Source organism: Scyliorhinus canicula, chromosome 3 (assembly GCF_902713615.1).
Source record: "Scyliorhinus canicula chromosome 3, sScyCan1.1, whole genome shotgun sequence".
In the NCBI taxonomy this organism is placed as follows: Eukaryota; Metazoa; Chordata; class Chondrichthyes; order Carcharhiniformes; family Scyliorhinidae; genus Scyliorhinus; species Scyliorhinus canicula.
Genome location: NC_052148.1, coordinates 160,461,336 through 160,486,126, shown reverse-complemented (window position 1 = coordinate 160,486,126; position 24,791 = coordinate 160,461,336). Strand labels below are relative to the sequence as shown.

The 24,791-nt window shown below is 43.1% G+C and overlaps 1 protein-coding gene across 2 annotated transcripts in view; it reads left to right on the top strand.

Annotated features, from left to right (window-relative positions):
• cpeb2 (cytoplasmic polyadenylation element binding protein 2) overlaps positions 1-24,791 on the top strand; it is a 159,098-nt gene that overhangs the window by 101,795 nt on the left and 32,512 nt on the right. The window contains exons 5-7 of one of the 2 annotated variants that reach the window (XM_038791615.1): positions 7,582-7,605; positions 23,779-23,955; positions 24,047-24,136. In XM_038791615.1, the coding sequence (XP_038647543.1) occupies positions 7,582-7,605; positions 23,779-23,955; positions 24,047-24,136 (291 nt within the window). The remainder of the gene's footprint in view (positions 1-7,581; positions 7,606-23,778; positions 23,956-24,046; positions 24,137-24,791) is intronic. The other variant, XM_038791617.1, reaches the window with a different exon arrangement.

Sequence of the window (24,791 nt, the reverse complement as noted above, 5' to 3'; positions counted from 1 at the left end):
TTCCATGTGTCATCAAACTCCTTTCAACCTAGTTCTCATTGCATTTCAGTGGCATTCTTCCTTCAGGTTTTCATTCTACCTTTTCAAAACTACCATCAGCTCCTCGCCTCAAAAATGCCCCATATCAAAGCTTCTTCTCCAGCACCTTGGTTTCCCAACTTGCTCTCCCCCTCTGCTGTCCTAACATCCTTTCCATTCCTAGTGTCCTGACATCCCTTCAGTTCTTTCAGCTCCCCATTCATCATTACGATTGTGTGCAGTTTTGGGAAAGATATACTTGCCACTGACTGTGTGCAACGAAGGTTCACTAAATTAATTCCTGGGTGATCACATAGGAAAGATTAAATAGGTTGGGCCTTTAATATCTGGAGTTTAGAAGAATGAGAGAAGACCTCATTCATACAACATTCTTACAGGGCTCAACAGAGTAGTTTTCCTTATCTAGGGGCTCTAGAACCAGTGGACACAGTCTCAGAATAAAGGAAAGGCCATTTCGGACTGAGAAGAGGAAGAATTTCTTCACGGAGGGTGGTGAATCTTTGGAATTCAGTGCCCCAGAGAGTTGTGGAGGCTCAATCATTGTGTATGTTCAAGACTGAGATTGATAGATTTCTGCATATTTGAAAACATCAAGGGATATGGGGGAAAATGCCCTGAAATGGTGTTGAAGTAGAAGATCAACCTTGATCTCATTGGTTGGCCGGGCAGGCTGAATGGCCTACTCCTCCTATTTCTTGCCTTCTAAACACCACACTGTTCAGTGCTCATTTCTCTGATCTCTACACTCAGAAGTCATTCTCGATAACCTAATGACTGCATCCATGTCACACTATTCTTTCTCATTCTTTCTGAACTCCACTATTGGGTTGGTTTCTGCCGGTAGCTGCATAGCCTTCAACAGTCTCCCACCTGTGATCGACCGCCACAACCTGCTTGTTATTACGTAGGTACTGTTGCCTAAACATATTGAAACACCATGATTATATTTTTGGGAAAAAAATAAATAAATCAGCCAGTATATATTTTTACAAAGAGGTTCTATTGTTTTAAAATAATGTATTGTTTAAATTAATGAAAAACTTGAAATTACGTTCTTAAAATTACAGTTTCTTGTCAGAATTTCAATTTGTTTTGCATCGTTTTAGTGTATTGCCATATTTTTACACCAATAATTATGTGCCATTGAATGACATGAAGTTCTTAAATTTGGCTTATCGGGTCCATGCCCGCTCCCAGCCAGAGCAAAATTTTCAAATATCTAAAAGACTGTTTTCATTTTTCAAAGAATGCACCATTCAGAAACAGCCCATTTGGCCCAACCAGTTCATGTTAAGTTTTCTCCCATTCTTCCTCATCTTATTATTTTTTTAAAAGCTCTATTTCCTTCTCTGTTGGGCTATCTAGCATTCTGTTAAGTGTATCTATACTAGCTGCCTCAGCAAATATCTTTGGACGTGAGTTCCACATTTTCCCCGCATTCTCTATAAAAGTAGAGAAGTTTTGTTGCAATTGTATAGTGTTGGTGAGACCACATCTGGAGTATTGTATCCAGTGTTTGTCTCCTTATTTGAGGAAGGATATGGTGGCATTAGAGGAGGTTCACCAGATTGATTCCGGGGATGAACGGGCTGACGTATGAGGAGAGATTAAACAGTTTGGACTTATACTCAATGGAGTTTAGAAGGATGAGAGGGGAACTGATTGAGGTGTACAAAATACTAAATGGATTGATAGAGTAAATGTAGACCAAATGTTCCCCCTTGTGAGGAAATCTAGAATGAGATGTCACGGATATAGGTTGAGAGGCAGTAGATTTAGAACTGAGATGAGGAGGAACTATATCTAGAGAGTGGTGAATTAGTGGAATGGAATCTGAGTCATTTATTGTTTTCAAGAAAGAGATATATATATATTTTTGATTTTAAAAACAAGTTAAAGGGATTTGAGCAATAGGTTGGGAGGTGGTTTTGAGACCAGGAAGTGATCAGCCATGATCTGATTGAATGGCTGAGCAGGGTCAAAGGGCTGAATTGCCTACTTCTGCTCCTAATTCCAATGTTCCTATAAAGTAGTTTCTTTCAAATTTCCCATTTGATTTCTGGATGACTATCTTATATATATGGCCTCTGATTTTGCTCTTTACCACAAGTAGAAATATTTCTCTGTGACTAATGTATCAAAATCTTTCAAAATTTTGAAGACTTCTTTTAGGTCACCCCTCAGCCTTTTCTTTCCATGAGATGAGAGAGGGTGCATTAATCTGTCCCTGATAGGTTTAACTTTATATTTCTGGTATCATCTTTGTAAATCATTTTCTACCCCCTCTCCAGTATCTGTGTACCCTTCTTACCCTGACCAGAACTAGATACATAGAATTTTCATAGAATTTACAGAGCAGAAGGAGGTCACTCAGCTATCGAGTCTGCACCGGCACTTGGAAAGAGCACCCCACTTAAGCCCATGCCTCCACCCTATCCCCGTGACCCAGTAACCCCACCTAACCATTTTGGACACATAAGGGCAATTTAGCATGGCCAATCCGCCTAACCTGCACATGTTTGGACTGTGGGAGGAAACCGGAGCACCTAGGGGAAACCCACGCAGACACAGGGAGAACGTGCAGTCTCTGCACAGACAGTGACCCAAGCTAGGAATCTAACCTGGCACCCTGGAGCTGTGAAGCAACTGTGCTAACAACTGTGATACCGTGCTGTCCTCAAAGATACAAGGCGAAATTCTCCGACCCCCTGCAGGGTCGGAGAATCCCCCGGGGCAGGCGAAAATCCCGCCCCCGCCGTGGCCGGAATTCTCCGCCACCCGGGAATCGGCGGGAGTGGGAATCGCGCCCCGCCGATTGGCGAACCCCCTGCAGCGATTCTCCGGCCCGCGATGGGCCGAAGTCCCACTGCTGAGAGGCCAATCCCGCCGCCATGGTTTGAACCACCTCTGGTGGCGGCGGGATTGGCGGCGCGAGCGGGGTCCTGGGAGGGGTGCGGGGCGCTCGGACCCCGGGGGGTGCCCCCACGATGGCCAGGCCCGCGATCGGGGCCCACCGATCGGCGGGCGGGCCAGTGCCGTGGGGGCACTTTTTTTCTTCAACGGCCTCCACCATGGCGGAGGCGGAAGAGAACCCACCTACTGCGAATGCACCGGTGGTGACGTCAGCGGCAGCTGACGCACCGGACACATGCGCGAACCGGTGAAGGTCTTTCGGCCAGCCCCGACACCGGCCGGCGGGCGTCAAAGGCTATTGGCGCCGGTCTTGGCACCAGTCGGCGTGGCGCCAACCACTCCGGCGCGGGCCTAGCCCCCAAAGGTGTGGAATTCTCCGCACCTTTGGGGAGCCCCGACGCCGGAGTGGTTGGGCACCACTCAGCTATGCCGGGAGCCCCCGCCCCGCCGGGTAGGGGAGAATCCCGGCCACAGTTCTTCAACTGTGATCAAATTAAGCTTTGACACAAGTTTAGCATCACTTCTCTGCTGTTCAATTATATTCAACCCTAGTGCTTTTTTATGGCTTTATTAAACTACATCACTATCCTTAGTGATTTTGAGCAATTTTAACCCTCGATCCCCTCATTCGTCTACCCAGTTTGGATTCTTATTTTTCAGTAATATGTGGCTTTATTTTTCTCATCATGGAATCATTGTACAGAAGGAGGACTTTCAACACATTAGCCTCCTGCTGGCTTTCTGCAAGAGAGTAATGTGTTGAAATTAATTTGCCAATTATTTGCCCATTCTGCAAGTATATTGATACCTTGTAATTTGTTGCAGTCTGCCTCAGTACAGTATTGACTATCCTCTCTAAATCCCACTCATATAGCCCAATTTTGTCAGTTTTAAATTTAGAAATTGTTTTTTATTCTAAAGTCAAAGAATTAATATAAATTGTGAATAACACTGATTCTTGAGAAACCGTGCATCCTCTTTTAAGGAATAGCATGTACTGTTGGTATTCCTACAGTTATATTTAACTCTAAACCTACAAATAAGCTGATGGACTGTGCTAGCTTTTCTCATTAGTTTATCAGTGATTCTGTATTCATTGGCACCATGGCATACACATTTGTATGTTCACTTCTGAAAACTCGTTCATTTCAGCATTCCAGATTTAAAATGATCAAAACATCTTCTAAATGTACTTAACTATACTTAGAGGGGAAATAAATGTATGCATTGAAATTTGTCATAAGTGAATAACAGGTTGGAAACTTGCAACTTTAGTTCAAGAACATTTTATAAGATTCATGATCGTAAACTTATTCTGTGGTGAAGTGTTGGCAAAGATAGAAATTTAGTGCATTCAAATACAAATGGGTAATTCAGTGTTTCCATTGTCAAAAATGCTTCCATTGCTCAATACAAGTCCCCAACCCCACCTTGTCCCCACACTGTTATTCCTGTGATTCTGGTCTCTTGGTCATCCCTCCCATTCCTTTGTCCCACCAATAGCAGCCATGTCCTCAGCTGCCTAGGCCCCTCACACTGGAATACCCTCCACAATTGCTTTACTTCTCCACAAGCCCACTTCTTTAAAACCTCGTTTAAAACTCAGTTCATCATCCATTTGTTTGGCCACTCATCCTAATATCTCCTCCTTTGAGGTACCATCCTTTTTTTAAATCATGTTTTGATTAAATATTTACGCTGAAGGTACTATCAAATTTCTAGTTACATCTCTTTTTTAAAAATTAAGTATCCATAATCTAATATACATTTGAATGACTTAAAAATCTACAATCATAAGTATCATTTATGTTAATGCCTTATGATGGATTGAGCATAGGTGAGCAAAACGGTTGCTATCTTGTCCACTGTAGTCTATAATAAATTGAGATAGTCTTTTCCTAATCATGATCACCTCAGTGAATGAGATGGTCTGCATAAAAGAGAGAAGAGTTCAGAGGGGCGCTCAGCCATTGGAACATGGTGCTGTGATGAATGTCATAATTTTATATATCTATTAAAAGTATTTGGTGCTGTATGGGTTAAAAACCTGGGTTAATGTGTATATGTCTGTTGCAGTGGTGGTTTTAAAAATCCTGGTGAGCAAGACAAGTAGACATTTTGGGAGCCAGAGGTGCAATTAAAGCATCGTAAAAGCTTAGGCTAATGGATTTTTGTTTGGATTAAGGGGAATCCCTGTGGAGTATTTAATTAGAGACATTGTGTTTCAGCTTGGTAAGATGATGTAACTAATGGGAGGAACTAGAGTATGAAGCATTTTGCAGAAAAGTAAGCAGTGCAGTTGGTTCCTGGAAGTCAAACCATGAAGGTCTACCACCTTAAGCCAGTCTCCGAGTGCAACTCTTAAGTAAGCATGCCTGACTCTGCTAACTATTTTAAAAGTGGATGTTGACCTGAGATGGGTTTGTTTAAGTGGAAATAGAGATTAAAATTTGAAATGTTCACAGACACGCATCATGACCCACAGTAGAAACTCCAAATGAGTGGGTTCAGCCATTACACCCCAAACTTGTAACTTTTTTCTTCTTCAACCCTTCTGCCTCACTGTAACTCTTGCCTTTAACATTTACCTCTTTAATCTTGCCTTCAGTCACCTTCCCTAACCCTTCTCCCAATTTCTAGTTGGTGTCTTCTTTTCATGGAATATGTGAATTCCAATCTGAAAAAAGGCAATAGCAATTACATCTGAAGAACACCTTCTCCATTATGCAAGTTTCAACTGTTCATAAATTCAGATTTTCTCTCAAATGCATTGTAAAGTACGGCAAAATTCACAGCAAATTATACATTTGAAAGTTTGTCAATATGTCTCGGGCAAACCCATCTCTAGTATTTCTCTAGTTGGGATGCATGAATTCACTGGTTATTATTGAAAGGCAATGGCTTTCAACGTTCTTCCTGATTTGACAGTACTTCCTCCATAGTCGTTTGAGTTATTGTAAGTGTTATGACCCAAAACAGATACAATATTCCCAAATGTAATCTATCCTCCTCCTCGAGTTGCATGCCCTAAGAGGCTGTTGATGACCATAGATGTTCATTGGATTGGTCCATGATTATGCTTGACAAAGTTTTGAAGTTGTTTTCCAATGCCTTCTGCCAGCATAGCTGATCAGGAAACTCTCACTCTGGCATCCTGTGCCATCAGGTGATTTAGTACATATAGACTTGCAATCTTTGTTCAGTCAATTTTATTGCCCATGGCAGCACCTGGTACACTGAAAGATGCTTTTTACGCATTATTTGGGGAGGGTTTAAACATCAGTAATACACTGCTTCAATATTTTCTGGTCAACTTACAAGTGCTGAGTGATTATACATCTCCACAGTCTGCTGCATGTTTCACAGGTGTACTTTTGTATAGTTTTCTTCATAATTCATTTGCACAAATATATTTATTTGAAAATGTCATTGAATAACGTACCTTTGTTTATGTTGAGTGCAGTTTAGACTCTCAATTTGAGCAGTGACCTTTCCAGTTTATTTGTGTCACCTGAACAGATGTGTGCAGCTTCATTTGAAAGCTAATAAACTGCCCTGGTCCAAAGAGCCTGACCAGATGTAATATACAGTATAATTAATACAATGAAATGAAATCTTTTCTCTAGTAGAGTCATTTAGTGGACATAACTTATTTATGTATCCAATCAAATTCTACCCATATTCATATTTTCTTCCAAAACAGTGTTGAATATAATTTCTCATTCTAAGTGGCTAAAAAGCAATTTGTTAATCATCTGGCAGTAATAGTCAACCTTGTGGTGACCCAGTGACCTCCGTTATTTACATTTAAATATGTAAAATATTTGGTTGGTAAAAAAAAAGGTTCATTCCAACCATTTTTATGTATGATAACAGTGCACCTTTAAAAAATAGGTGGGGATCATCAGTTTTTTAAGAGCGACTAGGAAACAAATAATCTTGTTTTAATAGTCCCACTGCACCTTTAAATATTTGATAGTCTGTCAAATTCAAGTAAGTAAGGGGCCAGCCATAATTGTCGCCTTTGTAATTATGTGAAGTATTGCTGAAGCCTTCCTCCTAAAAGCATTCTATGAGTGGCGCATTCACCTTCTTCCTGTTTTCAAGGCTACTCTTTGTGCTCTTGTGATAATTATGCTGATTCTGGATACCGATAAACTATTCTACCTATCGGGAGAATTTGTCCCCCTGAAAATGTCATATTGCCAAGTAATTGTGACCACTCTGAAACATGCAGTGCTTGTTGCAGTTTCTAATCACTTGTGTATATGTTTATTACTTGTTCTACAGTGGTGCATACTAAAATCTTTTTGACCAATTATTATTCTGCAATTAATGTACAGAGTTTGATCCCAGAGGTTTAGTTCACATATGTAATTTTTTATAACTCACTGCATTTTGTTTTGCCATTTGTATTAAGCCATTTTCGAGCTTATGACTGTTCTAAAAACGCAGAGACTTGTAGGTATACAGATGAACAAAATTCAGTTGTGCACAGAAAAAGATGCTGACTCATAAAGCCATTTCAGTAGTTCTGTTAAAAAATGTTTTGATTTTAACTGCTTACCTTGCTTGTAAACCTTTAAGTGCACACTGACATCCTATTTATCCTTCTTTGTTTGCATGCAGCAAGAAGTTATGGGAGAAGACGAGGTAAACATTTGGTTTTTAGTGCTGGCTTCTATCTTTAAACGGATCAATGTGATTTGATGACTGATCAGTAGTTGCTTGTTTTTGCTGATTAATGATTTGAGTCATGGATTGGATACTGATTTCTCGTTAGATCTGCATGTTGTGTAGAAAATAACTGCATGATCGTAAGCCTGGACTTGATGCTTTAATACAGTAGTTAATACTTGTGGATTATAAAATGCTAACTTGTTCCCTCACAAAAAGTTGGAATTCTGCATATTATATTAAAGGTTGCTTGATCACCTGAACATGGTGTGAAACAGTATTCTGATTTATTCATAAAAATAAAAACAAATCATTATGGATGCTGGAATCTGAAACAAAAACGGAAAATACTGGACAATCTCAGCAGGTCTGACAGCATCTGTGGAGAGAGGAGGGAGCTAACGTTTCGAGTCTGGATTACTCTGTGTCAAAGCGAGAGAGAACTGGAAATAGGGTCAGATTTGCAGCGGGTGGGGGGGTGTTGGTGTGGAATAGTGGGGCTGTATAGAGGGTCTGCAATTGGTAGAGATTAACAAAAATGTTGAGGACAGAAAGTCAAAGGGAATGTAAATGGTGACGACAATGACTAAGAAGGGTATTGATAGTGGCATATTAAGAGATCAGAATGTGTTATTGGCAGAACAAAGATGAGCGGTGTGTCAAAAGGCAACCTCAAACATGATGTGGAGATGCTGCCATTGGATTGGGGTGAGCACAGTAAGAAGTCTTACAACACCAGGTTAAAGTCCAACAGGTTTGTTTGGAATCACTAGCTTTCAGAGTGCAGCTCCTTCCTCAGCTGCATTCTGAAAGCTAGTGATTCCAAACAAACCTGTTGGACTTTAACCTGGTGTTGTAAAACTTCTTACTACTTGGGAGTAGCATTGGGGTTCAGTGATAGAATTCTTGCCTGCCACGCGGGAGGCCCGGGTTCGATTCCCGGCCAATGCAAAGCTGGCTGGTGTTTAATTGTTATAGGGGCTGGTTTAGCTCACTGAGCTAAATCGCTGGCTTTTAAAGCAGACCAAGCAGGCCAGCAGCACGGTTCGATTCCCGTACCAGCCTCCCCGGACAGGCGCCGGAATGTGGCGACTAGGGGCTTTTCACAGTAACTTCATTGAAGCCTACTCGTGACAATAAAGCGATTTTCATTTTTTCATTTTCATTACTGAACCTCAAACATGGAACTGATGGCCCAAGTGGGTGAGGGGAGACAATTGTGAGGGAAAACAGATTGATAGAAGAAATTACAATGAATTGATACATGTATAAAAATAGGGTGAAGGTGAAGGAAAGAGTTCACATTCAGAGGTTGTTGAACTCGATGTTAAGTCTGGAAGATTGAAACATGACTAATCGGAAGATGAGGTGCCATTCTTCCAGTTTCACTGGAACATTGCAGCAGGCGAAGGATGGACATGTGGACAGGATTGTGAGTTGAAATGGCAAGCGACAGGAAGGTATGGGTCCTGCTCACGGATGAACCCTATCTCCATTTCTGGAATGCGGTCACACAGTCTGCTTTTAGTCTCTCCAATGTAGACTGAATTTTGTATTGGACCAGATTGAAGGAGGTGCACATGAGGCCCTGCCTCACCTGGAAAGAGTGTTTAGGCCCTTGGATGGTGAGCAGGGAGGAGGTAAAGGGGCAGATGATTACCTTCTGCGATTGTATGGGAAGGTGCCACAGGAACTCCAGTGTTTGGAGTGATGGAGGAGTAGACCAGGGTATCCCAGAAGGAACAGTCCCTATGGTATGTTGAACTGGGAGTGAGGGGAAGATCTGTTTGGTGGTGGCATGTTGGAGTTGGCAAAACTGCAGGAGATAATTCTTTGAATGCGGAGATTGGTGAGGTGAAAAGTTAGGACAAGGGGGACCCTGTTCTGGGAGGGAGGGGCAGGGATGAGAGCAGAGGTGCAGGATATGGATTGGATGTGATGAGAGCCCTGTTGACCGCAGTGAGTGGGAAACCACGACTAAGAAAGAATGAAGACATGTCAGCAGAAGGCATCGGAAAGTGGCATAATTGAAACAGATGTGTCAGAGGCGAAAGAACTGGGAGAATGGGATGGAATTCTTACAGGATGTGGGGTGTGAAGAGCTGTATTCAAGGTAACTGTGGGAGTCAGTGGGCTTGTAATGGATATTGTTGGACAGTCAATGTCCAGCAATGGCGCTAGGGAGGTCAAGGAAGGGAAGTATCAGGTGGATCATGTGAAGATGATAAGAGGGACGAAATTGGAAGCAGAATTAATAACTTTTTCCAGATCCAGATGTGAACATCAAGCGGCACCAATACAGTCGATGATGTGCCAATTAAAAAGCTGTGGGATGAAGCCATAGGACTGGAGCAGGGAATGTTCCGCATACTCCATAAAGAGACGGGCAAAATCGGGACCCATGCGGGTACCCATTGCCACACCTTCAGTTTGGGGGAAATGAGATATTAAAGGAGAAATTGTTGAATGGAGGACAAATTCAACCAGATGGAGGAGAGTGGTGGTGGTAGATGGAGATTGTTCAGGCCTTTGTTTTGTGAAGAAGCGGTGAGTGCTCAGATCATCCTGATGGGGAATCGAGGTATAAAGCAATTGGGCATCCATGGTAAAGAGGGTGATGGCTGAGCCGGGGAACACGGTTGACAGGGTTCTCAACCAAGTCCGACGCATTTCCCCGTATCCGCTTTCTTCCCATCCCCTCCCTCCCAGTACCAGGAGAGGGACCCCTCGTCCTCACTTTTCACACCGCCAGCCTCTGCATTCAAAGAATCATGCCCTGCAGTTCCGCCAACTCCAACATAATGATACCATCAAATATATCTTCCCCTCACTCCCCCTGCTCACATTCCGCAGGGACCATCCCCTCCGGGATACCCTGGTCCACTCCTCCATCACCTCAACACCTCAGCTTCTTTCCATGGCACCTTTCCATGCAATTGCAGAAGGTGTGATACCTGCTCTTTTACTTCCTCCCTGCTCACCATCCAAGGCTCTAAACACTCTTTTCAACTGGGGCAGTGCTTCATGTGCATTACCTTCAATCTGGTCTATTGCATTTGCTGCTCCCAATGTGGTCTATTCTATATTGAAGAGACTAAACGCAGACTGGGTTACCGCTTTGCAGAATGGCTTCGGCCCATCCACAAGCAGGAGCCAGACCTTCCTGCCGCTTGTCATTTCAATTCACTGTCCTGCTCCCATGTCCATATCCGTCCTTGGCCTGCTGCAGTGTTCCAGTGAAATCCAATGTAAACTGGAGGAATAGCACCTCATCTTTGATTAGGCACATTGGAACCTTCTGGACTTCTAACTGTGAACTCTCTCCACCACCTGCACCCATTTTTATATGTAATTTATTGTAATTTCTTCCATCAATCTGTTTTTCACCTCGCCATTGCCCCCCTGCTCTCTTTCCCTCCCCCCCCCCCCCCCCCCCCCCCCCACCCACCCCGCTTGGGTCATTTGTTCCCTGTTCCAGGTTGTCCCTTGATACACTGCTCATCTTTGTTCTTGACGACCGTCGTCAAGGCCGTGACGCACAGGGCCGCGCTCCTAGCCTCGCCCTGGGGGGAGAATCGGCCCCGGAAGTGGCCGTGAAGGCTGCCATGGGCCACGGCCTGTCCCACGGCAGCCTTTACGATTCTCCGCATTTGCGGAGAATCTCGCCCCCTGTCTTTCAGTCCTCTACATATTTGTCAATCTCCACCTTTAGCTGGCCCTCGATCCTGCCCTACTGTCCACCCCCCCCCCCCCCCCCCCAAAAAAAACAACAGTCATAATCTGATCCTATTTCCAGTTATCTCTAGCTTTGACCAAGAGCCACCCAGATCATTAATGTCAAGAGGGCTAGAATACAAGAGCAGGGATGTACTTCTGAGACTGTATAAGGCTCTTGTCAGACCCCATTTGGAGTTGTGAGCATTTCTGGGTCCCGTATCTAAGGAAGAATGTGATTGCCTTGGAAAGGGTCCAGAGGAGGTTTGCAGAAGGATCCCTTGAAGAGCTTGTCGTATGTGTTGTGGTTGAGGATTCTGCATCTATACTTGTTGGAGGTTAGAAGGATCAGGGGGGGGTCTTATTGAAACTTACAGGATACTGAGAGGCCTGGATAGAGTGGGCGTGGAGAGGATGTTTCCACTTGTAGGAAAAAATAGAACCTGAGGCCACAGCCTCAGACTAAAGGGAAGCTCCTCTAAAACAGAGTTGAGGAGGAATTTCTTCAGCCAGAGGGTGGTGAATCTGTGGAACTCTGCTGCAGAAAGCTGTGGAACTCTGCTGCAGAAAGCTGTGGAACTCTGCTGCAGAAAGCTGTGGAACTCTGCTGCAGAAAGCTGTGGAACTCTGCTGCAGAAAGCTGTGGAACTCTGCTGCAGAAAGCTGTGGAACTCTGCTGCAGAAAGCTGTGGAACTCTGCTGCAGAAAGCTGTGGAGGCCAAGTCACTGAGTGTCTTTAAGACAAAGATAGATAGGTTCTTGATTAATAAGGGGATCAGGGATTATGGGGAGAAGGCAGGAGAATGGGGATGAGAAACAGCAGCCATGATTGAATGGCCGAGCAGACTAGATGGGACGAATGGTCTAATTCTGCTTCTATGTCTTATGGTCTTATGGAAACGTTAGCTCCCTTCTATCACCACACATGCTGTCAGACCTGCTGAGATTATCCAGTATTTCTGTTTTTGTTTCTGATTTATTCAGTTGCCTAAATGAACCGGCAAATCTTTAGAATTTGGATTTGTTTATTGTCATGTGTACCGAGGTACAGTGAAAAGTATTGTTCTGTGTCCAGTCCAGCCAGATCATTCCATTCATGAGAAAAAAAACATAGGGCAAACATAAATACACAATGTAAATACATAGACACGGGGTCACGTGAAGCATACAGGAGTGCAGTACTACTCAGTAGAGAAGATGTGTGAAGTGATCAGATCAGTCTATAATAGGGTCGTTTAGGAGTCTGGTAATAGCGGGGAAGAAGATGCTTTTGAATCTGTTAGTGCGTGTTCTCAGACTCGTGTCTCCTGTCCGATGGAAGAAGTTGGAAGAGTGAATAAGCCAGATGGTAGGGGTCTTTGATTATGCTGCCTGCTTTCCCAAGGCAGCAGGCGGTGTAGACAAAATCAATGGATAAGAGGCGGTTCGCGTGATGGACTGGGCTGTGTTCACGACTCTCTGAAGTTTCTTACGGTCTTTGGCCGAGCAGTTGTCACACCAGGCTGTGATGCAGCCAAATGGGATGCTTTCTATGGTGCACCTGTAAAAGTTGGTAAGAGTCAATGTGGACATGCTGAATTTCCATAGTTTCCTGAGAAAATATAGATCCTGTTGTGCTTTCTTTTTCTGAAAATAAATTTAGAGTATCCTATTATTTATTTTTCTAGTTAAGGGGCAATTTAGTGGGGCCATTCCGCCTACCCTGCACATCTTTGGGTTGGGGCGAAACCCACGCAGTGCGGAGAGAATGTGCAAACTCCACACGGGTGTTGTGCTTTCTTGGTCGTAGCGTCGACGTGGGTGGACCAGGACAGATTGGTGCTGTCAACCATCTCCACCTCGGTACAATTGATGCTTTTGCTCAGCTTGAGCAATATAAATTTTCTACATTGGATACTCCTGCCTTAGTGTTTCTTTTAAAAATTCAATATCTTTACAGGCCCCTATTTGCATCCACTGTTATCGCACCTATTTCAGAAAATATGGAATAGACGAGGCCTGTTATCTCCATAGCCATTGTCTTGTGCTCTATTACCTACCACTGGAGTTGTTCAGAACAAGATTCTGCCCTGTTTTTCATGTCCAGATTGAATGTCAACAAATGGAGCTGATGAAATGGTTGAAAACTAGTGAAGGTCTTAGCATTTGAAACAGCAGCTACGTGGTTGTTCAAACTACCTCGTAAGGGGGTGGGGAGGAGGGTGGCAGTGGCATAGTGGTAATATTACTGAACTAGCAATCTCAAGACCCAGGCCAATGCTCCACCATGCAGCTTGTGGAATTGAACTTCAATGAATAAATCTGGAATTAAAATCTAGGATACACTTTAATTGTCTCGTCGCACCTTAGTGACACTACGAGGCAGTTGAATCTCACGAGATTCGCATGCCTGAAACGCTTCATGAGATTTCATCATTTGGCTCATTTAAATATGTCTGTGCCGTATTCCCAGGGGCCCTGGAACTAACAGTTTTGCTTGGGAGACCTTGCCGTTTGGCATTGGTTTCCACAAATGTGGGTCAGGAGTATGAGCACCTGGGTAGGGATCTCCCAGGCCATTGGAGACCCCTGGGTAGGTGGGCTCTGGGCAGGATGGTATCCTCGTACTCCTGCTGACAACCTGGACACCTTGGCACTGCCACCCTGGCACTGCCGGGGCTCCCAGGTGGCAATTCCAGGTTGGAAGGGACACTGGATAAATGCAAATTACTGCGGATGCTGGAATCTGAAACCAAAGAGTAAATGCTGGAAAATCTCAGCAGCATCTGGAGGGAGAGAAAAGAGCTAATGTTTCAAGTCCAGATGACCCTTTGTCAAAGTATAAGACAGTGAAAGTGGGAAATATTTATACTGTGGAGGGAGAATGAAAGATGAGTCATAGCCACAGAAACCCAGGAAAACGGAATGCTAATAGCTACAGAAACCACAGGAAAAGAGTGCTGAAGGCAGTCCCCAGAGAGAACAAAGGGTGTGAAAGGCCAAACAGCAGAGAAACTAACATCAGAGGGTAAACCTGTGGCAGATGTAGATGTGGGGGGAGAAAGGGTAAGGAAATGTGGATAATATGGGGGGAGGGGGTTAAATTATATAAAGAAAGACGAGAGAAAGAAATGGTAAAAAGACAGTTAAAATTAAAACATCTAATCATCTGAAGTTGTTGAATTCGATGTTGAGACTGGAAGGCTGTAGTGTGCCTCACCGGAAGATGATATGTTGTTCCTCAATTTGCTTGAGCTTCACTGGAACATTGCAGCAGGCCAAGGACAGACATGTAGGCATGTTCCACCTTCTGTGATTGCATGGGAAGGTGCCACGGGTGATGACCTCTTCCATGCTTAACATCCCAGGCCCAAAACATTCATTCCAGGTTAAGCAGCGTTTCACTTGCACCTCATTCAATCTGGTCTATTGCATTTGCTGCTCCCAATGTGGTCTCCTTTATATCGGAGAGACCAAACGCAGACAGGGTGATCGCTTTGCCTGGGTGCCAGGTTGCCCGTACCAGGAGTCAGGCCTGGGAGTGCCTTGTCCTTAAGAGGTGGTGTGAGGGGGACCTCGAGGACCCTGTAAGTGGTTGCTTGGGTGCATTGGGGTGTCCGGAGGCTGCGGTGGGGTGGCTGAGGGGGGCCGAAATGTCCCCCTCAGCCCGAAATTTGTCCGATTCGCAAATACTCTTCAGTGCAAGAAATAATGTAAGTGTAGCCCTGGCAGGGCATTCCTCACCGAGGCTAGAAAAACCGGCAAAGTGTCCTTAAGGAGCGGTGTCGTTCTCTGCGCTGCAGGCATCGAGAAACACTCTGCTAAATGCTCCCAGAACGGGAATCTGTTTCTGTCCTGTTACATGGTGCCCCTGGTTTCAGTAATGTTGAACGTGAAACCACCGTTGTTGCCACAAAAATGTGAGGTAACAACCGTTTCCAACAAGAGAAAATCCAACCATTCCCCCCTTGTCATTCAACATCCTGGGGTGACCAGAAACTGAACTAACCAGCCATGTAAACACTTTGGCAGCAAGAGCAGGTGAGAGGATGGGATCTGGGGCGAATAAATCAGCTGGTGCCCCAAAGGCACCATATAAGGCATGTGATGGAATGCTTAGACTTTCCAGCAGCAACGCTCAAGAAGGTCAATACCATCCAAGACAAAACCCACTGATTGATACCCCATCCACCACCTTAAACATTCTCGCCCTGCTCCATTGATGCATAGTGGCAGAAGATGCTTTGCAGCAGCTCACCAAGACACCTTCAACACACCTTTTCTGCGACTTAGAAAGACGAGGGCAGTGGATAGATGGGAACACCACCCCTCAAGTTTCCCTCCAAACCACGCACCATCCTGTCTTGGAATTATATTGCTGCTCCTTCGCTGTCACTGGGTGGGGTTCCTTTACTGTTGCTGCCAAGTTACTCCCCCTACCCCACTTAAAAAAAAGTCCAGCGGACACATGTAGAATGCAGTCCAGTGCCATACCAAACAGTGCCTTTATCCACTATGGAACTGATGGCTTTATTGAAACTATGCACACATTTTGGATTGTGTTAACAAGTATATTTTTCAGACAGGGCTAACATTTATTTGCCTGACTGATTAATAAACAGAAATAAGTGTTGACATGTATCATTGCAGGTGACTGGTTTTGATCATGCAGATGAGCAAAGAATTGTAATTTGCTGCCAACATGCAAAAATTATCCTGCAGTAGTACCCTTCTTTAAGATCTTATATAATTTTATTGATTTGTATCCAACACTGCCTTTTGTAGTATGAAAGTACTGGAAAAACCCAGTCTGGCAGCATCTGTGGAGAGAGAAACAGTGAACATTTTGAGTTGAGTATAAGTCTTATTCAGAACTGAAGGAAGGTAAAAATATGATGGAGTTTATGCTATTAAAAAGGGTGCGGGGTCAGTCGAGCAAAAATAAAGGACTGGGATATAGGGTGGGAGAGATTAAATGCAACTGTGTTATGGAACAGAAAGGGAATGGTAGTTGTGGTAATGAAACCAAGCATTTATCCAGAGCAAGTGTGGAAAAAAAGAATCAAAATGGAGGGCAATGTTCATGGTTTGAAACTGTTGAAGTCTATGTTTAATCCTGAAAGCTGTAAAGTACCTCATTGGAAGATGAGGTGCTGTTTTTCAAACTTGTGCTGTGTGTTACTGGAACATCATAACAGGTTGAGGACAGAAATGCGAGTAGGAGAGCAAGGTGTCAATAATAAAGTACAAGCAACCCGAAGTTCGGGGTCATACTTGGCGACTGGGTGGAGGTATTCCACAAAGCAGTCGTCCAATCTGCGTTTGGTCTCCCTAATGTTGATGGCACTACATTGCACAGCAAATACAGTATAATAAATTGGAAGGCATTTTTATTATCTTTTAGAAAAGAACTTGGTTTCAATGGCTTTTACTGTACAAATTTCTAAAAATAAGTTTAGCAAATAAGCCTTCATCACAAGTTTCCAGTTTCACCTGGGATCTAAATCTGATATTGACACAAACTGAAGAGTGTCTTTGTAAGCGCTTGGGGTTTATGTTCAATTTGCTTTTAGCAAAATTGCTATTTTAGTTGTTTGTTAGATGGGTTGAGTAAACTCATGCCGTAATCACACCCTTGCTGGTTGGCATGACAGGATAGTGCCTCTGAATTCTATCTAAATAAAGAAATTATTATCTTATTCTTCTTTCCATTCGAGTAAAACCTGAAAATATGCTGGAACAATCATGATTACTTATTTCCTATGGAACTACAATTTTTGGTGAACCTTTTCCCAAAACAAACCTGGAATATATTTTCTATTGCTAATGATTGTCCAGAAAGAGCCACCCTTGAGGGCTAGTAGCCCATTTCATAGACTAGACTTAAACCTGTTTCCTTGGAAAATGTTTAGAGGATGATCTTCAGGGATTTATGTTACTTGTGCATTATTTTTGTTGGTTATTGACAAAAACATTTTAGTTTCTTTCAAAATGAATAAGCTATTTCAAAAGAAGTGTAAGTTGTTTTTTTACGGAAAATGATAGAAGCGGGGTAAATATCGTTTTGGATATTTTTTCATTGTTTAGAACCCCCAGTGCTTTTCCTCTTTAGTGTGTACCCTAGGGAGAGGTGGTGATGTAGTGGTATTGTCACTGGACTAGTAATCCCGAGATCTCTGGGTAATGCTTTGGGGAGCTGGCTTCAAATCCTTTCACCGCAGATGGTGAAATTTGAATTCAGTAAAAATTTGGGATGGGATAACTTGTGCAATGTTATTGATGAAACCAGTGAGGGCGGATCGGTAGCGTGGTGGTTAGCACTGCTGCCTACGGGGCTGAAGACCTGCGTTCGATCCCAACCCCGGGTCACTGTGCAAACGCCAGACCACATTCTCCCCTGTCTATGTGGGTTTCACTCCCACAACCCAAAGATGTGTAGGTTGGGTGGATTGGCCGCACTAAATTGCCCCTTAATTGGAAAAAAAATAATTGGGTATTCTAAATTTTTTTTTTTAAATGATGTTGATTATCTTAAAACTCATCTGGTTCATTAATGTCCCTTTGTCTGCTGTCCTCACCTGGTCTGGCCGAAATGTGACTCCAGATCCAAAGCAATATGGTTGATCCTTGATGCCCTCTGAAATGGCCCACTCAGTTAAGGGCAATTAGGGAACTGCAATAAACTGCAGCAGTTCAAGGCAGTGGCTCACCATTACCTTCCCAAGGGCAATTAGGGATGAGCAGCAAATGTTGGCTTTTCCCGCAATGCCCACATTGCATCAAATAATTTTTTTTAAAATATGGGTCTTACTTATCTCGGCATGGTTGTACTGTCAAGTCCAGATTTTGTGTTTCAGTCATGGGATCTGTGTGTTGATGGTAAGGCCAACCTTTGCTGCCCATCCCTAATTGCCCTTGAGCCACTGCCTTTAACTACTTCAGTCCATCTAGTGCAGATACACCCACAGTGTTGTTAGGAGGCAGTTCCAGAATCTTGACCAAGCTACAGTGAACTCACTACAATATAGTTCCAAGTCAGGATGGTGTATGACTTGGAGTGACACATGGGTGGTGTCCCCATGGATCTGCTGCTCTTGCCCTTCTGAGGAACAGTGGTCTTAAGGCTTGGGGAGCGCTGTTGAAGGGGCTTGGTTAGTTGCAGTAATGCACTTTGTACATGGTACACATTTCTGCCATTATGCATTGGTGGGAGTGAATGTTTGAGGTGGTGGATGGAGCGGTATAACTTTGGAATTTAGTAGAGTTGTGCAACCGTAAATTTACAAGGCCGTGAAAACTGACAGCAAAATTCTGTGTAAGGCGTTCTTAATACTCAGAAATTGATATTTACTTTGCAAACACAAGTTACGTAAACACAGAAAAGCACAAGTTACGTAAACACGGAGATACTTGGCAGGATAGACAACTGTAGAGAGAGAAATCAAATTAGCATTTCCAGTTGAAAATGTTGAACTTAGTGTTAAATGTTAAAGCTTTCCTGATTCAGCATTATTTTTTTGAAACTGCGCCACGTGGGGGCGCCTCATCCATAAATCTGGAAGACAGTCGGAAACTGACCACAAAAACTGTACTGTGAAGAAACACTGAAAGCAGAAGGAGAGGGAGCAGAACCCTAGCTTGAGAACCCACCCTACCACAGGATAGCTGTCTTCCCTGCCCAAAAACTTGTTTGCTCTAGGATTGGTCAGCTGAGTAGACACAAATCTTGAAGCCTGGCAAACATCATCCTCGTATCAAAGGGCTGACAACAACAACTTGTTAAAAAGCTGCTATACCTCTAACTTTTTCCAGTTCTGATGAAAGATCATTGACCTAAAGCATAATTTGGTTTAAACATTTGGATACAATATTGTGTTTGTAGTTTCATTCTTACAGTAAAGTGAGTAATCTATTACCTACTGGTGATATTAATTGTATATCCTACAGGTTAAATGTACATATATGTCAGATGATGAGAATATCTGGTGGAGATGTACAGCTAAATTTTAGATTCTGGTGTGCCAATGTGACGACTACAAACGTGCATAAATTTGCCCCTTCTTCTTCATTTGCTTCTATTTTGGTCATTAAGTCAGCTTTGAAAATATTTACAGACTTTAGCAACTGAATTGGGTTTAATTATAGTTCTTCTCTGATGCGTTTTTATTACTGATTTGAAAAGTCCTGACAACAGTACAAATTGCATTCCAGGGAAATAGGACCACAATTTACCTCTAACAAACTTGTAGTTTCAACTCTGCAGGAGCTCAACACCAAAGCCCCTTCATTATTAGAAAAACAACACTTTGTCTCTAGGTTTGACAGCATTGTGACTTGAGTCAACATGTTGTAAACATGAGGCCATCTTTAATGTACGCTTTTTACTTCAGGCAACTAGACACCAATGGTACTATTTTATTAATTACATTACTAATCATCCCAGGTGTCTGCAAAACATGAACTCTTAGCTGTGATGTGAAACAGACAGATGAATTAGATTGGCACCTATTTGACAGCAATAAGCAGATTACTTCATTTATTTGTCTGTTACTGAGTTTGTTACCTTAAAGGATGGTAAAAGTATTTGCAGGTATTTTGAGCTCTTTTATTTACTTGTAAAATATTCATGTTGCCTTGGATTTCTCTCCTGGTGAAGATGAAAACTGCAATTTCCATCCCAAATATTTGACCAAAAGTAAATTTGATCCACTTAATAGAGTATGCTCCAGATCTCGTGCATTGTAAGGTGGTGTTTAACAGTGACTAGATTATATAACAATCCAATGAATAGTAGATCGGTAGTGTTGCAAATGTAGAATCATAGAATTTGCAGTGCAGAAATGAATAGGTCTGTGTTTGATGGTGTACACTGAGAAGGAACATAGATCTTTATGCTAAATCATTTATGCTGACGTGCTCATTAATAATAGCAGACAGCCATGTGCATCTTATTCTCTAGCCTATCAAACAGATGCCATTCCGCAATTTTTATGTATGAGGCTGTTCACTATTTTCAATTTTCTGCAGACCCTTCGAATGCAGGGTTGAATATAAACGGTTTAATAAGCAGTCATTTAGTTGTACAGAACTTTTTGCTGAAAAAAGAGACAGACTGTCAAAGCTTTTCATCTTGCAAGCATCAGGGTAAATTAGCAAAAATCTCAAAGGGCTCATGAGGAGAGGGTACTGATTGGTTGGCAAGTGAACTCTGGTAGGTATAAGTGTTGCTATGGAGAATGCATCAGTGAACTGTCGATCTTTCATTTAAATTCAAACCAGGCAGGTCACCTCTGGTCACATTATTGCCATGGAGAATGAACCAGGGGATGGCTATCCCCCAAGTTTTTGTTCAAAGGTGCAATCAATGGACATGTTTTTGCCATTTTCAAAGGACGGGGACCTGAGTGAAAATATATAGCTCCTAGCACGTGCAAGTGAGCCAAACTGCAAGCTCAAATGATTATCTTAAATTGGTTGTCAGTGTAAATCTTAGAACAAATTCTTAGCGTAATTTGGATTATTTAGCAAATGTGGTCCAATTGCAGAATCACATCTAATGTTGGATACTATGTTCTGAGTTTTATATTCTCAGGCTGTTTGAGTATGGTCAGTAATTTGCCTATTGTGAGCAGCTGAAGGGACATGCTGTTTCATATGATTCCCCCAATCATTGGGACCTACATACCTGGCATCACACCAGCACTGAAATTCATATACCACATTACTCATTTGTATGGGAGGCAGAACAAGTTTTGGCTTGACAGCAAAATTCTGTTAGTAGAGAATACCACCCGTGTTGCTAAGGCTAGCTTCATGTGTTGCTCAAATTTTGGAGACACCTTGCCCTTCCAGAATAATTTGAGGTAGACTAGACTGAAAGTGATGATGTTGGGTCCAGTCATATGTTTGTGATACACAGCATGCAATGACCTGATCGGGGTGGCCATTATCCCACAGGATGGCTTGATACCCCCTATTTATTTCAGCATCAAGCTTGCATGGTGAATAAATGCCTCGGGTCCTACACGAGGTTGCAGATAAGGCCAATCTTGTAGCACACAAAACTGTCAATTTAATTGGGGGATCATATGAAACAGCATGTCCCTTCAGCTGCTCACAGTAGGCTAAGTACTGAACATACTGAACCAGCCCAAGTTTTCAAAACTCAGAACGTAGTATCCATCATCAGGGGTGGGATTCGCCGACCCCCCGCTGGGGGGTGGCGTGAAACCTGCTCTGACGCCAGCTGCCAAGTTCTCCGGTCCCGTTTTTTAGGCGGGGGCGGGGATTGTGCTGTGTCGGTCAGGGGCAATTGGCAGTGCCCCCCCCCCCCAGTGATTCTCCGGTCCTGATGGGCCGAGCAGCCGCCCTTTTCGGCCAGTGCAGCCGGTGTGGTTTAGACAAGGTCCATACCGGCGGCATCTGGCTTTGAGGTCAGTTTGCGGAGTCCTCGGGGTGGGGGGGGGAAGAGGGGTGATCGGGCCCCGGGGGGGGGGGGGCATGGTGGCCTGGCCCGCGATCGGGGCCCACATGGGGGCACTCTTTCCCTCTGCGCCGGCCTGTGTAAGGCTCCGCGATGGCCGGCGATGAGAAGAATCCCCCTGCGCATGCGCCAGAACACGCTGGCGCCCCTGTGCAAGTGCCAACTCGCACCGGCCAGCGGGAGGCCCTTCGGCGCCGGTTGGCACAACGCCAACCAGTCCAGCGCCAGCCTAGCCCCCGGAAGTGCAGAGGATTCTGCACCTTCCGAGCGGCCCGACGCTGGAGTGGTTCACGCCACTCTTTGGCGCCGGTATGGCCTGCCCCGATGATTGCAGGAGAATCCTGTCCCTCATGTGATTCTGCAATTGGACAACATTTGCTAAACAATTTCAATTCAAAATTATATTGAGTGGAAGTGGGCTTGCAGTACACAGTAGTCAAGAACCAATTCACAGATTTCTTAACTGGCATGTTGACATAAAGGAGCTTATTTCACTGCTCCATTTTGAAGGTGAATTTGAGCGCACCATTGAGGTGTGTATGGAATTTATTACATGCAGCTGCAGATTCAAGTATAGCAAACGTATCACGTACCTACGTATCAGAACTAAAAAGGTGTAGGAGGTTAGGGGTCATTCCAACAAAGATATGTGTCTCATCAAAACCGACAAAGATGTTGGCAGAAGCTGGATCCAGAAGAAATTCTCTGTCAACACAATCTACTTGGGCATACATGGCGTCATTAAAACTGAACCCGACTGCACGAATTGCTCATAAGCTCAATAAATACAGATTCAGACAATGGTGGCATGTCTAGATTGCCATGATATCGTGACAGCCTGCAAATGTCTATGGCTTTCTTGAGCAATACATTAGTGTATAGGCTCGCAATATTGAACGAGTACATGGACAAGATTTGCACACCATTAGTAATGCCCTGTATGGTCTTTGCAAAGGTGAACGACTCCTTCATTCGTATATGTGGAAAACCTGTTCACAACTCGTTGTAGCAACTCATTGAACCATTTATGCCAAGTCAATCATGAATAAGAAAAGGGACATCACTTTTGTTCATCTTGGACCTACACATAATGAGCCATGAGCCTACCATATACATCATTGTGCAGCTCATTACTCTTACAAGGACTCAACACCTTCATTAGATACTGGATTGAGGTGGGAAAGCTAGGAATAGAGGAGATTAAACGGAGAGTGCAGTTTTCAGTTTGATTTGGAATGAAGGCACAAAAAATTGAAGCCATGCACAAGAACAAGCTTCTCACTTTCAGAATACATTGTCAGAGAGATTTACCACGTGTTTGGAGGTGTCATTAATTGCAATTCCCTACCTCTTCCACTTAAGTGAGTTTACAGTGCGGGTGCATTTCAAGCATGTTTATTGAGGCACAAACAAATCAAATTATAAAATGAAAGAAATTTGAGTACCTCAGACCAAGCATGCTGTAGGGCACAGCCTAAATTAGTGATCCTATTACCAATCTGTTCAGTCCCTTCCTTCTGCCTCCACTTGTCAACCAATCAACATCCTTGTCTTATTTCAGTATAAATCGTTGTTGTCTTTGAGATTTGGCATTCTTACGAATCTTTCCTGATGAGTGCAAGATGAAAAACTTTGCTCGGGTTTAATAAAGTTGGGTTTTATAAACCATATGCACATATTTCACTCCTGATAATCCTCCATCAGTGAAGCTTGTAAAGTTTTAGCATCAGTTTTCTATACACCTATCTGTGACGGGCCCAGGGATGATTATTTTTGTAACCTCTAGTGATATGTAAATGCAACAGTTTGTTGTAAACAAATTGCCATCTTTTATTCTGCTCATTAAACTTTAAATTTACTTAAATTTGCATTGTACAAACGCTTTATGTTAATTGAATAATTTGAAGGCTTTAATCCTTGCGTGATGCAGCTGAGTCCTTCTTGAAATTTCAATTTGTGGTTATTCTTTGCAGGCCGCTCCTCATTGTTCCCCATTGAAGATGGTTTTCTTGATGATGGACATGGTGATCAGTCTGTCCCTGGGGTTCTGAATTCTGTTAATTGCTGCTCATCTCACCAGAATGGGGAACGAATTGAACGATACTCACGTAAAGTGTTTGTTGGTGGCCTTCCCCCAGATATCGATGAAGGTAATGCCAGTTGTGAAATAGCTCAAGTTTTTCTTTTCCATACGTATTTATTTGTCGGAATTATATACATTGTTAAGCATTTCTTTTACAGATGAAATTACTGCCAGCTTTCGTCGTTTTGGACCTTTGGTTGTTGATTGGCCTCATAAGGCTGAAAGCAAATCCTATTTTCCACCAAAAGGTAAGGCATCTAGTAATGTCCGTCTCAGATATATACTGGTTGCAGCCAATTAAACACAATTTGAATTTGTTTTATCTGTGCACTAAAATGATTAAACTTTGTGTGTTGCTGCACAACTGACGGCTGGCTAACTATTTTTTGAAATGTTGTCACAAGTGTTTTTTGGATTCCTAGTCAATACACTACTTATAAACTAACCTAACAGAATTTTGCGAATAATCCACAAGTTAGTTGTTTCTGGCCTAGAGGTAGAGGGATTCATGCTTGGAACTGGGACTGAATTTATACTGCTGTAACATTCATTTAATTTATAAATGCTTTACTTTAGATGAAAATCATAATGGAGTTTGGTTGCAGAGCAGTCATGATCTTATTGAATGGAGAAACAGACTCAAAGGGCTAAATGGCCTACTCCCACTCCTGTGTTCATAATTGATGCTGCCTGATTGTGCTTTGTGCTATTTAGTTGTAAAGTTTGGATATCTGTGCCAAAGACACTGCAGCATATAAATTGAGATTTTAGCTTTGCGGTGTTGCTGAGTTAGCAAGTGGAGAAGATGGAAAACTTGGGATAAATTTATTCTGGGCCACTCAGTGTGTTTTAACAGCTAGTAAATGTTCACATTGGACTTGTCCCAGAACAAGTGTACATCCA